The sequence below is a fragment of the Phlebotomus papatasi genome, chromosome 1, assembly GCF_024763615.1.
Source record: "Phlebotomus papatasi isolate M1 chromosome 1, Ppap_2.1, whole genome shotgun sequence".
In the NCBI taxonomy this organism is placed as follows: Eukaryota; Metazoa; Arthropoda; class Insecta; order Diptera; family Psychodidae; genus Phlebotomus; species Phlebotomus papatasi.
Window position 1 is genome coordinate 98,567,910 of NC_077222.1, and position 15,879 is coordinate 98,583,788.

General features: G+C 32.9%; 1 protein-coding gene across 1 annotated transcript in view; it reads left to right on the forward strand.

Moving 5' to 3' along the window:
• LOC129809995 (guanylate cyclase soluble subunit beta-1) overlaps positions 1 to 15,879 on the forward strand; it is an 81,016-nt gene continuing 65,137 nt past the window's right edge. Inside the window, exons 1-2 of the mRNA XM_055860177.1 lie at positions 1 to 748; positions 1,444 to 1,517. Coding sequence (XP_055716152.1) covers positions 746 to 748; positions 1,444 to 1,517 — 77 coding nt within the window. The 5' untranslated portion in view covers positions 1 to 745. The remainder of the gene's footprint in view (positions 749 to 1,443; positions 1,518 to 15,879) is intronic.

The following is a 15,879-nucleotide window of genomic DNA, read 5'->3' on the forward strand; positions in this document are numbered from 1 at the left end:
AGTCGCACCCCGAGTTGAGTCCGGACAAGTAGTCTCTACGCGACCGCCGTTGAAGTACAATTTTCTCTATATACCAGAGTTAAATTGGTTGATAATTGAAAATTGTCTCAATATCACAGTTTAGTGTCTATTTTCACATTGAAAATTGTAATAGTTGCACTGTGTGTTGGGAATTTGTGGAATTTAGGAATCTTTTTGCGTGGAATTTCCACGAATTTATGTACAATTTTCACATAAATTCTAGTCAACACTTTCTCTCGCCTTTCTTCCTTACCCCCATAATTTTATGTGAATGAAAAGAACGTTCTCTGTGGTGTCATAATCTATGTTCAAATGATTATTTCTATAGTGGTGGAATGTCTGTTAATTTGGCAGGATTTAGTGAAAGTCAACACAGTTAAATTACCACGTATTGTCCGTATGAGTATTTTCATTTGAAATTTTATACCAATTACAATGGATTTGTCATGTGGTTTCGTGGTCCAAGTCATCAACTGTGAAGCACAATAATTAATGTGCACTCTGGGAAGATTTAAGAAGAATCTGTATGTGCTATGTGTATTTGTTTTTAAGGGTGAGAAGGAAGATTGCATCAAAGTAAAATATATTGAGTGAAATATTGTGAGTTTTTGGTGTCAAATTTCACCAAAGTAAAAATATAAAAAAAGCATAATCTCCGTAGCAGCTTCCAATCCGCTTTGCTATATTGTTTCTTCGGCGAGTGAAGGAAATTTGGAGGAAAAAAATGGTACGCCCATAAAGAGTTTTATGTTGCCCTACTGATGTTACACATTCGACGTTTCAGTACAATTCAAATTGAATTTCCATTAAAGGCTGTAAACATATTCACCCTCTTGAGGCAAAGAAAAAAAAAGAAATAAGAAGAGAGCAGATATGCTATATCGAAATGAACTGGAGCAACTAAACATGGCACATTTACTTCCATCCCCCAAACCCTTACTCATGTATCCATCCTCTTGTACATATGTTTTGTCGTGTTATAAGTAATTGCAGCTCATGGTGTTGAGGATATATTACACTTGAATATGTTTTTCTCTCCAGTAATAATTTAATTTCACACAGGGATTTACTCATGAATATAAATGTGATAAAAAGCTTCAGCTGATATGCTCGTGCATATGATAAATAACAACCTGAACTTCAATTTTCTCCTGATAAAATATGTACACACTGGAAGAGTATATATACAAATTTAACAATTAGGATCTTGCTATGCAAATAACATACTCCATAACTCCTATAATTTTCATATCATCTCAAAACTCACACCTACTTTAGCGTTATCTGCTATACGCATGTTTTATGAAACATCTTCAACCATAGAATATCACCCACTTGCAGATTACATTGTATACTCTCCTTTCTATCTCTATCCCAAAAAAAGTATTTTCTAACAGCCTGAAAAATGTCCTCTACTTTCAGTACGGATTTGTGAATTACGCTCTTGAACTGCTCGTCATCAAGAATTTCGGATTACAAATATGGAACCAAATAAAGTGAGTTTTTCCACCAGATAGAACCCTCCTAAATCTGGATTATATTGTTTCATCCAATTGTGATTTTGAGTGATGGCATTTTTGTGTGTTTGTTGCTCCAAAAAAAAAAAAAAAAAGATTCTAAAGCGTTTCCATAGCAAACAATACATTGGAAATGCTTCACCGCGGTTTCTATAAAACATCATGCTTTACATTTACAGAAATCATATTGTATTCTGGTGAATGGAATTGGAGATCATTCATAAATTAACCTAAATAGCTATGGGGATTCATTTGTGCTCGAGAAATATTTATATAAAATGTAAAAGGATTATTTTGATTTCCTCAAATGAAATCAAAAGGAATGGAAGTTGGCAAAATAAAAATACATAAAAATTCCACAGTTAGGAATACCTCGAAATGAATAATATTTCCTTATATCCATCCGCAGTAAAAAGAACTAGTGTTGATCCAAACGATTTGGAGGAACTCCCTAGTCAAAAAGTTAAAGTACATTCTAGAGAATTTGCGTTTGACAAGATTGAAATAGGAAGGGATTACTGTTAAAAATTTCCAATTTTCCGTGAAATCATTTTTAACTCTGCAATTTTTCTTAAAAGGATTTGCAAAATTTATAAAATTCATTTCTCGGGGTTAGGCTTAAGATACAACTCGGACGGAAAGCAAGAAAAACATGGAAGAAATGGGTCTGTTTTAAAATTTTCAGGAAAAAAGAAGCACTTTGTTAATTGCTTTTTTGTCTTTCTGAGAAATTTGTTGTAGGAAATTTTCCATAAAGGATGAGATCGACTCTGGGAAGTTATATGTTATCAAGGGGTAGCTCATTTTGGGGAATTCGAGACGAACTGACCAGGGAACCCAAGGAGAACCCGGGGAATCCAAGGGAACTCGGAGAGCTCACGGAGTAGGGGAGACTGGGGCAAAAAGTCACAAATTAAAAAATTCAAAATTCAATATCTTCCAAGGTAAAAAAGATAACGGCTCAAATTTTTTTTCTATAGATAGCCACCATAGACTTTCTTCAATGTCGTAAGTTTCTTAGAATTCAAACAAGGAATTTAGAAAATAAAAAAAATATTGAAATTTTTAGCACTATTTTTGAAATATTTTGCTTGCAGAAGATATCAATTATTACCACTTATTTTCCAAAATTGATGCACTAATGAATATTAGGTGAGATTCTTAACAATCTCACCTACTATAATCCTAACAAAATTTCATGTCCTCCGATCGCGCTCAAACTTGGCCAAAATGTGTCTCGCCACTTCCTGATCACGAATATATGGGGGGCTAAGTTACGTTCCCGGCCGGCCGGCCGGCCGGCCGGCCGTCCGGCCGCTCTTTGGAGCTTAATAGCTCCTAAACTAAAAAAGATATCGACTTGCGGTTTTCGGCAAAGGTTATATATCGCATGAAAATTGCAACTTGGTGCATTGACCCCCCACCCCCCACCCCTCCTTCCGCCATTTTGAAGACCCCCCTTTTTTTGTTTTCTCAATAGCTCCGCCCCTATGGCATCGAGCGGGCTCAAATTTTAGTATGTTATAGCTGGGCCTTAGAGCTTTCCATCAATACCAAACTTAAGGTCCCGCGACCCCCCTGACCCGAGCTATAAGGGTCCAAAAAAAAATTCTTAAAATGGCCATAACTCCGGTTCTAGTTGTCAGAATTTAAAAAATGAGGGCTTTTTGGAAAGCTCTCGTGAAATGCCACTTCTCCTTCTAACATCGCAAGTTCATAAAACCACCGCTAGGGGCGCTATTATTAAAAAGAAAATTTTTAAATCTTATAAGTTAAATAACTCAAAAATTCCTTATGCAATCGGGCTGAAATTTTAGTATGTTGTAGCCGTTGATTATACCTATCAAACAAAAAAAACCTTAAGTCGATCCATAACCCCTGACCCGAGCTATAAGGGGTCAAAGTTCGAACATTGACCGGCCTCTATCTCCGGTTCTAATTAACATAGCGGCCTAAATTTTACCTTTTTGGTTTCGTCTCGATGAGCACTTTTAGATGGAAGTTCAAAAAGTCACCACAGGTGGCGCTGCGATAGCGTCAAAATTCATCGAAATTCAAAATCATTTTTCTCAAAAACGGCATTGTGCAAGTTAATGAAATTTTAGTATGTTGTAGTCCAGTCTAGGACGTTTCCAAAATGGTGCGTATGTGCGCTGTGGTTTCAATAGAACCGGAGATATGAGTGGTCAAAGTTCACGAAATTCAAAAAATCATATCTCCGGTTCTATGTGACCGATTTTGATGAGTGAGGGCTTAAACGAAAGATCTCACCAAATGCTACAACTTTCTAGAATATTTGAACTTCGTGGGACCAACACCAGGGGCGCCACAGTCGAAAAACCAATTTCAATATCACATAACCTCAATTATCTCGACTGTCGCTGAACCGATTTTGATGATTACTTCGACATAATTGTAGAGGACATTTGTCTCTACATTTCGTCCATACATCATTTTCCGCTCAGACTACGCTATCACTCCGATTTTGCCGTTTAAGTGTGAAAAAATTGATTTTTCCCATAATAACGCTTTGAAATCACTCAGATGCCAATTTGACTGCCTCTACTCCACCAAGACACTTAAAATAGGGTTTTAAATGGAAAGTCCCACAAAATACAACAATTCTTTGATATGGTTGAAGTTCAACAAATGACTACTTGGGGCACTCTAGATGAAAAAACGAGTTAAGAAACAAAAAACCTCGATTATCTTGGCTTCTGAGTAATCGATGAGATCATGTTCTATGGGAAAATTATAGAGAACATTCTGGTCTACATTTCACCCATATAACACTTTTCTGTCAGTTCATCCAAATCCTTGATATTTTGGTTTAAATGCAAAATTTGTACAATTTCACGAATTTGATTCAAGATAACTGAATGGCGTCTCCCAACTTCAGCTCCAAATCGAATTTGCATGCACTCCGAGTTAGCTCACGTTAAGAATCTCACCTACATAAGCCGGTTAGGATTATCTGTCCCTTTTCTAAATGATTTGGATTCTTTTTTCAAAATTGAGTCTTCCCTATTCGGGGAACTGACGGGGAACTCGGGAAACCCATAGGGTAACATGTGGTATTTCTGGACAAGGTGCTTTTCGGGACATAATATGGGTATTTTGGGACACATCAAAAATCCTATAAATATTTGTTTTCTAATTATTTTTAAGTTTCATATGAAATATTAAGCTCTTTACGTATCAGATAAACACAACACTTCTGAAATTTTATTTAATTTAAAGCGTGAAATACGCGTGAATTGTGAGTGTTACTTTTCACTTTTTACAAGACCTTCAGTTTGGTCAATTTTGCAGATGTCAACACAAACAGTGCTTAGTTTTTTTTTCGATTTAAGTCACTTTAAAAGTGAAATTTGAACAAAAATTTTATGAAAGAGTGAAGTTTAGAACTTCTACTTAAAGGTAAATAATCAGGCTCGGTAAAATTTATTTGCATAATAGCGACTTTTGTCTGTCCCGAAATACCCAACTGTCCCAAAATGTACGACTCTTACTTTTTTACATTTTTTGCTATTTTGTATAAAAAAATATGCATTTTTCAACATTTTTGGATAAAAATCTTATTCTGGATAGCATAAAGAACGTAAATATTTGTATCAACAAAGAAAAATATATTTGAGAAGTCTTTAAGGTATTTGAAACTTAAAAGTGCTAAAAACTGTCCTTAAATACCACACGTTACCCTATATATATTTTTTTAAGGAACCCGGGGAACTTACACATTTTCAGTATATTATCAGGAAGCAGTCTTTTGAAGAAATATCCCGTATATATGGTATAATAGTATAAATATATAAATGAATTAGGGATATACCTAATTTTTAAAAAGTCGGATTGTGTTAAAAGTCGGATTATTAAAAGCGGATGCAGCACACAAACTGGGCTATTTCTTTAGTGTCCGTCTTTCCAAATTTTACCCTATTTACTTTAAATTGTTCCTTAAAACTCTTGCTGTTTAAAATGCTTGTTAAGCCATTTGGTTAAGCCTTAAGTCTGAAGCCCGCATTAGTGTCCTTCATCATTGAACTAAGAATATTATATGTTTTTATTATGATCTTATAGAAGAAAAATCGGTCTTTTATGTATCATTACAGCATCTTTAATGAAAAAGGGTGTTTATGTGAGGACGTAACAATTTTTTGACAAAATTCGAATCTTAACACTAAACCTTTCGACCGTTTTTGATCGTTTTTTTTAGAGCACTCGATCAAATGATAGACCGCGGTGGGATACTCAATAAAATTTTTCTTAGAAAAGAAAAAAAAATAGAATTTAAACACTGAAAAAAAAATTTAAGAAATGCATAAAGTTTGATAGTGACATTATACCGTTTGAATATGAGTTAATTTTGAAATGCTTTTAAACCGGTCAATTTAACCAGTCTTGGTAGGTTTAGTGTTAAAACCGTTCAATATTTTTGATTCAAAAAATTTTTTTTTCATGATTTTGAGTTTTTAATCCCACTCGAAAGTTGTTTTGGATCCCGGTCAAAATGCGGAATGTGTTGAAATCCCGAAAAAAACAAAATCCCGAACGTTAAAATCCCGAAAAACCAAAATTCTGAAAGTTAAAATGAACGCTGAAATTCTGAAAGTCAAAATCCCGAAACCGAAATCTACAGGGCATTTTTATTTTTTTTTCTTTCATATTCCTTATGTGAATAAATTCAATAAATTTTCGAAAACCTTATTGATTGTAAAAACAGTAAGAAAATGTCGTTTTGAAGTTACTTCTGTAAAATTAAATTTTGAAATTTTTTCAATTATTTTCTTCAATAAATTCTAGATCTTCCCAAAAAAGGGGGGTCATCATCATAATTTTCAACTGCTTATCCCTATTGGGGTATAATTTACTAAATTATTAATAATTCACAAAACTTTTGCAAGAGTAACTTAATCAATATAAAATTTTTTGAGGATGAAGATTTAAGGTTTCTGCTGTATCCATTGATACCATCTTCTTATACTACTGTAATTAGATTTGCAATAGTCTTGTTCAGAGTCGACGATTTGTACAACTCCATAGATTTTTGAACAGAAATTAAATGTAAATCCAATGTTATTGGATAATAATTGATTTCTCTTTAGCTTAAATCACTGAAAGTCTAAAAAATTGCTATTTACGTTGAACGTTAAAAAAATTATATGGGTTAGTTGAATAAAAAATTTTACGATATGTGTTGAAATGATCAAACCCGCTAGTACATACCATAAAATAATACGCCTTCCTCTCAAAATTGCCCATTTTAGTTGATTTTTTTTTTATTCCAGTAGTGTCAACTAATCTAGTAGTGTCAACAAGGCTGGAAAGTTGACTCTACTGGAGGCGAACTGTATTACTATTTGTGCAAGCTCAGGTATACATGATTCTCTAATACAGAACAGAAAGGATTTCACAATATTGATGTCAAAAGAATTTAAAATCGAATAAAATACATTTAAAAGGCATCCTCCAAACACCATGAAGCTGTGTGAAGTTTTAAAACAAAATAAAGAGGAATTTGGGGAAGTCGCATATCAGAGAGTTAGGAAAATTTATATAGGGTACAAACCACTAGGGGAGGATTCTCGACACTTATCGGTGCATAGTGCAGAGAGGTGTATTTCAAAATAAATTTGTTTAGTAGAAGCTCAAATAGATTCAGGATGACCCTCGAGAATATTTAGTCTGTAATATTCGGCAGTTAAGATTTTTTTAGACTATCCTGGGAATTCCTTTGGATAACTTTACTTTTCTTAATTCTTTACTGCCAAAATTTTATAGGCTAAATATTCTAAAAGCTCAGTCTGAAACTATTTAGGTCCTAATAAGATCTGTTTTAATTGGATGAATTTCGAAATGTTCGTACTATATACCGGTGAGCTTGAGGATTTTTTCATATTTACTCATTCATTCCAAGGATAAAATCTCTCTATCGTCTATTATTATGGTTCACCGAAGTCTTTTCGGAATGTATTCCAAAACGTTGTAAAATTGTATGGAGGACTATCTTATTTATAGAAATATTAATGTAAAAAAAATGGTAATATATTTACACATCATAATAAATTAACTTCACAATTAAAAAAAGATGAAACATTGTACAATCAGAATATTAAACAAATCTTATTGGATATTCAAGAACGCTGAGGATGTATCTCGTACGGATTGCTCGCACTTGATTTAGCATTAAGTGAAAACTAAAATTTATATAGTCAGTTACAAAATGTATATTTTTTTGACATGAAAATAAATATTATCTATCTATCTATTTTAAAGTTCGTGGTAATACTGATAATATTATTTTTTAAAAGAAAAAAGAGATTGGGTATCTTTTTTTATGACACTGACTTTTAGAAAAAAGACCTCAAAATTCGATGACCTCGCTTATGCACTAGACACATTTAAGCCTTTGAATTTAAGCCGAGAAGCGGATTAGTCAGAAACTGATGGAAATATAATCTGATCATTATTTTTATTACAATTACGTTAACCCTTTACGGACCATTGGAGCACCAGTGTCCCATAAAGAAAATACTTTTTCCTAACTACCTAAAGGTACTCTTTTCTAATGTTTGTACATAATTTGAAAGTAGAAGGTTCGAGGAATCTATAATAATTTTTGCAAGCCTTTAGCTACTTGCTATATAGTAAACATTTAAGCCAAAAAATGGCGATTTTTTAAATTCTCAAAGAGATTTGTCCGAAGCTTGATTCGTTCGAAGATAGCGCGCTTTCTCCTGAATATATCAATTTTTATTGTATTTAGTATTTATTAGTTCTTGGATAAATACTTTTCTTGATTCATTCATATTAAGTCAGTTTAAAAATGGGATTATAAAGAATCCTAAGTAACATCTCATTGTATGATTTAGCCCTGACACCCCCTACGGTGCATCTTTTTTTCAAATAAGGTTGATAATATTTCGTTCAAAAATAATATACAAATACTTATGTAGGATGGAGTAATTACTTATGAGCGTTCTACACTAATGGACAGCGTCTAATAATCTTAAGTTCTTACTTAAAACAGATTTCGAAAAATCATAGAACTTTGACAATTTTGTGATTATTGGATAACTGTTTTAGGTAAGAACTTAAGATATTTACATACTCTCCATAGACACACTTATGGCTTAAACCGAGAGACGGTTTAACGTAATTATAACTTAAATAATGACCAGATTTCAGATTACGTTTCCATCACTTTCTGACTAATCCATCTCTCGTCTTAGGTCGAGGCACGGCTTAGAGGTAAGCTGATGGAAATGTAGTCTAATCATTATTTGGATTATAATTACTTTTGAGACAATTTTGGTCTTAAGGTGTCTACACATTGGGAGCAATTTTCGTCAAAAATTGCGTTTTTGACAGAAATTTGACGTTTCCCCCTGCAACGCTGCAGGGAATTTCCTTCAAAAAAGCAATTTTTGACAAAAATTGCTCCCAATGTGTAGTGGCCATTATGCGATATAACGGTAGTGGACGGAAAAACTTACACAAAACTTAGCAAAATTCAAGAAAGGTCTAGGTTTTTCCGTTTACTGCCAGTCCCGATTATAATTACGTTAAGTCTTCTCTCTGCTTAAGCCGTAAGTGTGTCTAGGGTATAACGTCCATAAGTGATGACTCCACTCTATGTGCAATTTTAGATTTTTTGCTGCATTTAGAAAATTCTGTATTAAATTTGTAGACAAGCTTTTTTATTTTGTCTAAGCAGAATGGTCAATAAAAATTCATTCTGGTTCAACCGAAAATCCCACGATAATACATAACTTTTTCAATTAGTAAAGAATTATTTTTATTATCTATAATTTTTCTTGGTGAAGGAGGTTGAGAAATTAAACACGATATTAAATTTAAATGGATAACATAAAAGTATTTTCAATTTCTTATTTTTATACGTAATACGCGCTCTTCTTGTGTTTAAGTTAGGTTTAATAGTTCAGTTTAACTATATTTGGGAATTAAAATAAAAGAAAATATGCAAAAGGAAAATTATACTGACGAAAGCAACGACTTTTGTATTTGAATGTTTAGCAAATATTAAACCATGACAATAAAGTCTTATTAAAGTATTACAGATTTAATAAAATTATATTCTAGGTACCAGTAGAGATAAGCCACAATATTCACAGAATTTTAAATTGCATGATATAAATACAGTAGGTTTAGTGAGTTAGCAGATACAAAAGCTTTCAGAATGTCGTTTTTTCGTATTCTATTTCGATTGTGCGTTGGTAGATTCATTCTGCGAAAGGTAAGGGTATCAATTTTCTAAATTCTCTCATTTTTCATCGTGCATGAGACATTAAGGTAATTTTTGTCTTCTGTACAAACAGATACTTTCTGCGTGATATCTTTCACGTTTCTTCCTTTTGTTTATTAATTATTCTAAAAGTGAGTGGCAGAATTTTGCTGTTCTAACAAGAATTCCACAGTGAAGGAGTTGGTAAACTTTGATGCCACTTGTAACATCAGCGTGACTTATCCACATTGTTTACTTCAAACCCATTACATTTATCAATTTTAATAAATTTTCTTGTGCCTTGGTGGGGAAATATTTTAAATATTTCTAATAACATTCTCCCTAGAACTTGGAGGTATGGTAGATACTCAAAGAAAAATGTATTATGTAATATTCACAGGAAAGAATGCGTTTTCTGGTGAAATTAATTCTTATGGTACGTGTTATGTGGTATTATAAATTCTTCAGCACAATATTCCCTCTTCGAGAAAATTTACTTGTAGAAGTTTTCATTTAGCTTTCCATCACATTTTTATTAGATCGTTGAGCTATTTCAGTCATACATTCACCCGTTTCATCTTATATAAAACATAATTCATTAATTCAGACAATATAATCTCTCCAAAAAGTCATTCATTGAATACATGTTAATGGGACATCGCATGTTTCAAACATTTTCTCTATATATATATACATATATAGTCAACATTTTAGCGAAAGGGGTGTAATTTTGTTATATATATAGACTAACTTGTGAGACAATCCAATTTGCTTCACTGACTGATGACTAATTGTCGTATTCTCCTTATAAAATATGTAATTTTATATCACATAGGGGAGAGTAGAGCACTTTCACGCACGTATAACTTTAAATTTTTTTTCTTCAGGAAATTAATAAAATATTAGTTTTGTGCTGTAGGGGAAAGCGCGCTACCTTCGAACGACTCAAGCTTCAAACAATTCATTTTTTCTATGTTTTTTAATGAAATTCGCCCTTTAGAATATTAATATTTTAATAGATTAGTTCAACGCTTCAAATTTCCAGAAGAGAGCCATGGTTCAAATCCAAAAATTAAGTTGTCCGAAGCTCGAGTCGTTCGAATGTTTCCCCTGTATTTCAGATATTTTATACCAACGAAAAGAAGTTATAGGTCCCGTAGATACGGGTGACTTACCATCCTTACATTTCGTAAGCTTTTCTTCAATTCTATCTTTCAAAAGATGGTTTAGAGACCATAAGGGCCCTTTAATAAAGCCTATGGATCATCCCTGGGTGTTAGAATTAAATTGAGGCTTACAAAAAGTAGGAGTGCAAAGCCACCACTTGAGTGCAAACATCCGTATCTACGGTAATAACTTGAATATTCTTTAGAGGAAATTGTGATATGTTCGGATGGATAAATCTTCGGATAACTCATTTTTTGTGTTCTTATTAAATTGACCATGACTATTTTTACGAAATACGAGTATCAAGCGTCACCTTAGCCAAATATTCAATCTTTATCTTGAAGTGCAGTCCAATAAGAGAGAACAAGGGACATTTGAGTTCCTGGACGAGGTAGTAAAAGCCACGGAGACTTTCCGGATCCTTTGACTGAGTCACATCTATCATACCAGAGAACCCGTTTTGTAAGTCGTGCAGGATATATGCTTATCCTCAATTACAATCCCAATCTTCCGTCTTCCAATACGGTCTGGCAATTTCCGAACGATGATTCTCTTGAGTTTCTCCATCACACAGTAATGTAAATAGGCCTCCTTCCGGATCATCGTGTCGTTCTTGTACTTGGCACTCCTCAATTTTCCATCTAGATGGACAGAATTTAAATTCCAGTAACTTATGCCCGAACTTTCCCTTGTGCCGTACGTTATAACGCAATTAGAAATCCTCTATGGCCATTTATCCAAATCCTAAAGAAGTGATTTTCAGCGAGATTAGACGAATTAATTGTACATAATATAAAAATACATAATAAATGAGTCCCAGACAAAATCTCGAAAGCCAAAATTCCGGAAGCCAATATCCCGAACGCCAAAATGCCGAAAGCCAAAATCTTTAATTGGTCAAAATCCTGGAAGCCAAAATCCCGAATTCTTAAAAGTGGCATAGCTACTACAACGATTGCACCCGCGCTTGTTGGAATCAAAGGGGGATTTTCTATGTCTTTGGAAATTATTCTTCACATTATCCTCCATATAATTATGTCCCTTTCAGGATTTTGTACATTCGGGATTTTAGCTTTCCGGATTTTGGTTTTCGGGTTTTTGGTTTTCGGGATTTTGGTTTTCGGGATTTTGGTTTTCGGGAATTTGGCCCTTTCGGGATTTTGGCGTTCGAGATTTTGGCTGCCTCCGATAATAAATACAGTTGAGTCTTTTAAATTTGAAAGCTTGGGGGGTATAAATGATTTTTCACCTCCCAAATTCAAAGGATATTTTCAAAACTAACGAAATTTATATGAGATGGAATTGAACTTTGAGTCAAAAGCCCGTACTTCCTCACAAATTTTCGTTGTGGCGTACTTTCTTGTCATTTTATATGATCATAATGTATGTAAACATTCTGGAAGCAGCATAAAAAATTGATTTTCAATTATCCACAACTCAAATTTTTAAATATAACCCCACAATTGACATTTTGAATACAACCGTCGCCGTTCGAAATTGAAAGATTCTGATTCGCAAAACTCTACTGCAGGGGCAAGCAAGAACCTTTTGAAAGGTTTGAAACCGAATCGTCAAAACATGTCGTCGGTTGCGGCTACCTCTGTCGTATCTGCATTTCTTTTGTGTCAGCATTTCACGCAAGAGGCGACGTCTGTATTGTAGCTTGCTCCGAATGCAGATACAAAACAAATGCAGATACGACAGAGGTAGCCGCAACCGACGATGTATAGATTGTGTTTTGACCGTTTGGTTATATGGACCTGATTGAGTCCGACAGCCTAATAAACATAAAGAGGAAGAAAAAGAAGAAAGAAGTTTTGATCCTTGACGTAAAATTTTCATTTGACGTTTGCTCGATTTCAAACGGTTCTCGCTCACCTCTGCTCTACTTTATGTGACATAGGACTAAATATTTTAAATACAATGAATCCGTGGGTAAAATTAATTAAGAAATATGTGAAAAAGATGAGTTGTTTAAAGTTTACTTCACCCAACCCAGCTAACACATTAAGTACTTATTAAGTACTTAATAAGTCCTTAATTTAATGTAATATCATAATTTTAATTAGACGCAGAACAGCTGTCAATTTATCAAATGTATAGTGAGTCAATTCGAGTAACATAATATCTTGTATTATATGGGAAAGTACCACCCTTTCCTCTATATTAAATTTGGCATAAAAAACCAAAAATAAAACATGCGTGAATCCTCCTCACCCTCCCCTGTGAACGAAAAATTATGTCCTCTGGCCAGTACTTATAATATACTTTTATATATGATACTCTGAGTGACAATGGAAATTTGCTTATCTCCATACACATGGTAGACTTTCCAAAGGGACATATTGGGTAGCAAACTCATAAAATTGATTTCAAATATTTACTCATGTCATGTTTAATTATTGCTCAAAATCTAGGGAAGGAGAATGTAATATAATATATAAATCCCTCGATTTTTTGATACCTATAAATTTCCGTCCCCACCTACAGGAAGTTTAAAATTTTATCATAATATTATGAATAGCATTATGCCCAACGCACAATAAATTTTGTTTGTAAACATGTTTTCAAAATTTCATATGAGAGAGAGCGAGATGACTAGATCTCGATTTCATTCACTCTCATTGAAATGTCAAAAACATGTTTACAAAACAAAAATTATTGTGCATCGGGCATTACAATGAAACAAATATTATATTTGGGATCTTTTTTGTGACACTATAGTTCAAATTTTAAGAACTTTCATAGCTTCAGTGAAGTAGAAAATGTTTAAAATATGTTTTTACCGTTTTTACACAGAGTTTAATAGAGCAATAAAACGTTATTTTGTCTAGATTTTCTAAAGAACTTTAAAAGTTTCCAACAAATCCTTTATATTTCATGCCCGGAGTGCCAAGTGATAAATAATTCCTTCGCACAGCTAGTATTTATATGTCTGGGTTTTGCTTTAGATATCTTTTAAAGATAATTGACCATGAAAGTGTTATTTATCTTTTATGTAGAACTTTACACTGCTTCTGTGAGAATAATCTTGTGCAAAATAAATTTTATCCTTCAGACTAGATAAATTGTTTTAGTTCAACAACACATTATATACACATATAACCATTATTTTTTATATTTAGAATTTTTTTGTGTTCTTTATTAAATACATTCTTATAGTCTTTGTAAAAGAATGTATAAGAATGGAGCTAAATTTCGTAAATCTCAGCTAAAACATCACAATGCAATAGACGTCCGATTTAAAGAAGATTATGTAGAGCAGACTAGGGCAATTTTGAACATGTATAGATGCTAAAGAAGTCCTCGTCAGTTAAGTAACTAAGTAAGATATTGTCTGTTTTTACCAGTCTATATCTATTAAAATACAAGTTATTGAAAACAGAAATAGTTTTATTTTTCGGGGGGTTTTCAAAAACCGGAAGTCAATATAATATCATACTGTTTGGGTTGCTTTTGTGTTTCAAATTAATTATAGTAAGTTAAATTAGTTTTAGTAACAAATTAGTTTTAGTAGGTAATTTTAGTAAGTTTTTGGATTGATTTTAAAGCACGATGAGGGTAAATTTTAGTAAACTGGGGGTTAATTTTTGAACCTCGAGGGTTAATTTTTGTACCATTCGGCACTAAATTTAAAACACAGTGAGGGTAAATTTATGTAGCCTACGGCGATAATTTTAGTTATTGAACGGTTAAATTTATTGACTTTCCAATAGGACTTTAGTAATTTTGTGGGATCAGTTCTAGAAATTTTCCGTGTTGATTTTAGAAACTGAACACTTAATTTTAGAAATTTTCAAATTGGTTTTAGAAGTTTTATGAAATTCATTAATAAATATTATGGAATAATTTCAAGAAGCTCAATAATTATACAACAATTTCTACAATTATCTGAAATAGTTGAAGGTCGTCACATGGACACAAGACAACCTCTGACAAAAAACGAGTTTAAAATCAATTAAATTGGTTTAGGGTGAAAGGAACACCAATTTCCACTTTAAGAAGTCGTGTCAGGGCTTATTGACACCCTACTCTGTACCATTTGGAATACGAAATTTGAACACTGATCCTTATCGAAAAACGTAGATTAATGACAAAACGCCATATTACTTACATTTTGTAAGATATATTAAATAAATTTCAACATTTTGACAAAAGTGTCAATAGGGGTTCCCTGTCGAAGAGGTGTTCATTCGACCCTATTCGTTTCCAGAGTAAACGCTAAGATGACGTTCTTTGGGAAAATAATAGAGAATATTTTGGTTTACATTTTACCAATTTTTTTATCATCCTTCTGTGACTTCATCCAAATCCTAGATATTTTGAAAAATTTGCATTTATTCAAAATTGCTGCATAACATCTGTCAAATTCAACTCCAAATCGAATTAGTATACAATCCGAATTTTCTCACGTTAAGAACCGTCATCTACAATAAACTTTACTATGGCTTTTTCTTAGCTTTGACTACCCAAATGTAATATTATTACTGGGAAAATTTGTTTATGGATCTTTTTTTTGTTTTAGAATAATGGAAATATCATACGAATGACCAGTTGACCTTATAATTTTTCCTTTTCTTAAAGAAAAAGATTTTTAAATTAATTTGCTTCTAAAATGAATAGGAATTTTGTCAAATTTGTCAAAAAGTTTGTAGTTTAAGGAATAAATTTGTTATTTTGGTTCTATTACCAACCAAGTTACCAAACTTTGGGTCCTTTATCTGACGCAGAACAAATTTTTGTTTGCAATAGACCCAAAAGTAGAGGAAAGTACTCTCATCAATTATCAGAATTATCATCAATTGTTGCTAATTCCTTGATAATTTAGTCTTTAGTGTAAATCTCTTACGAAAAACAAAAGAAATTCACATTATTCGAAGGTATGAACAAGGGTATGAACGTTCGAAGGGACCGCACTTTCCCCTAATT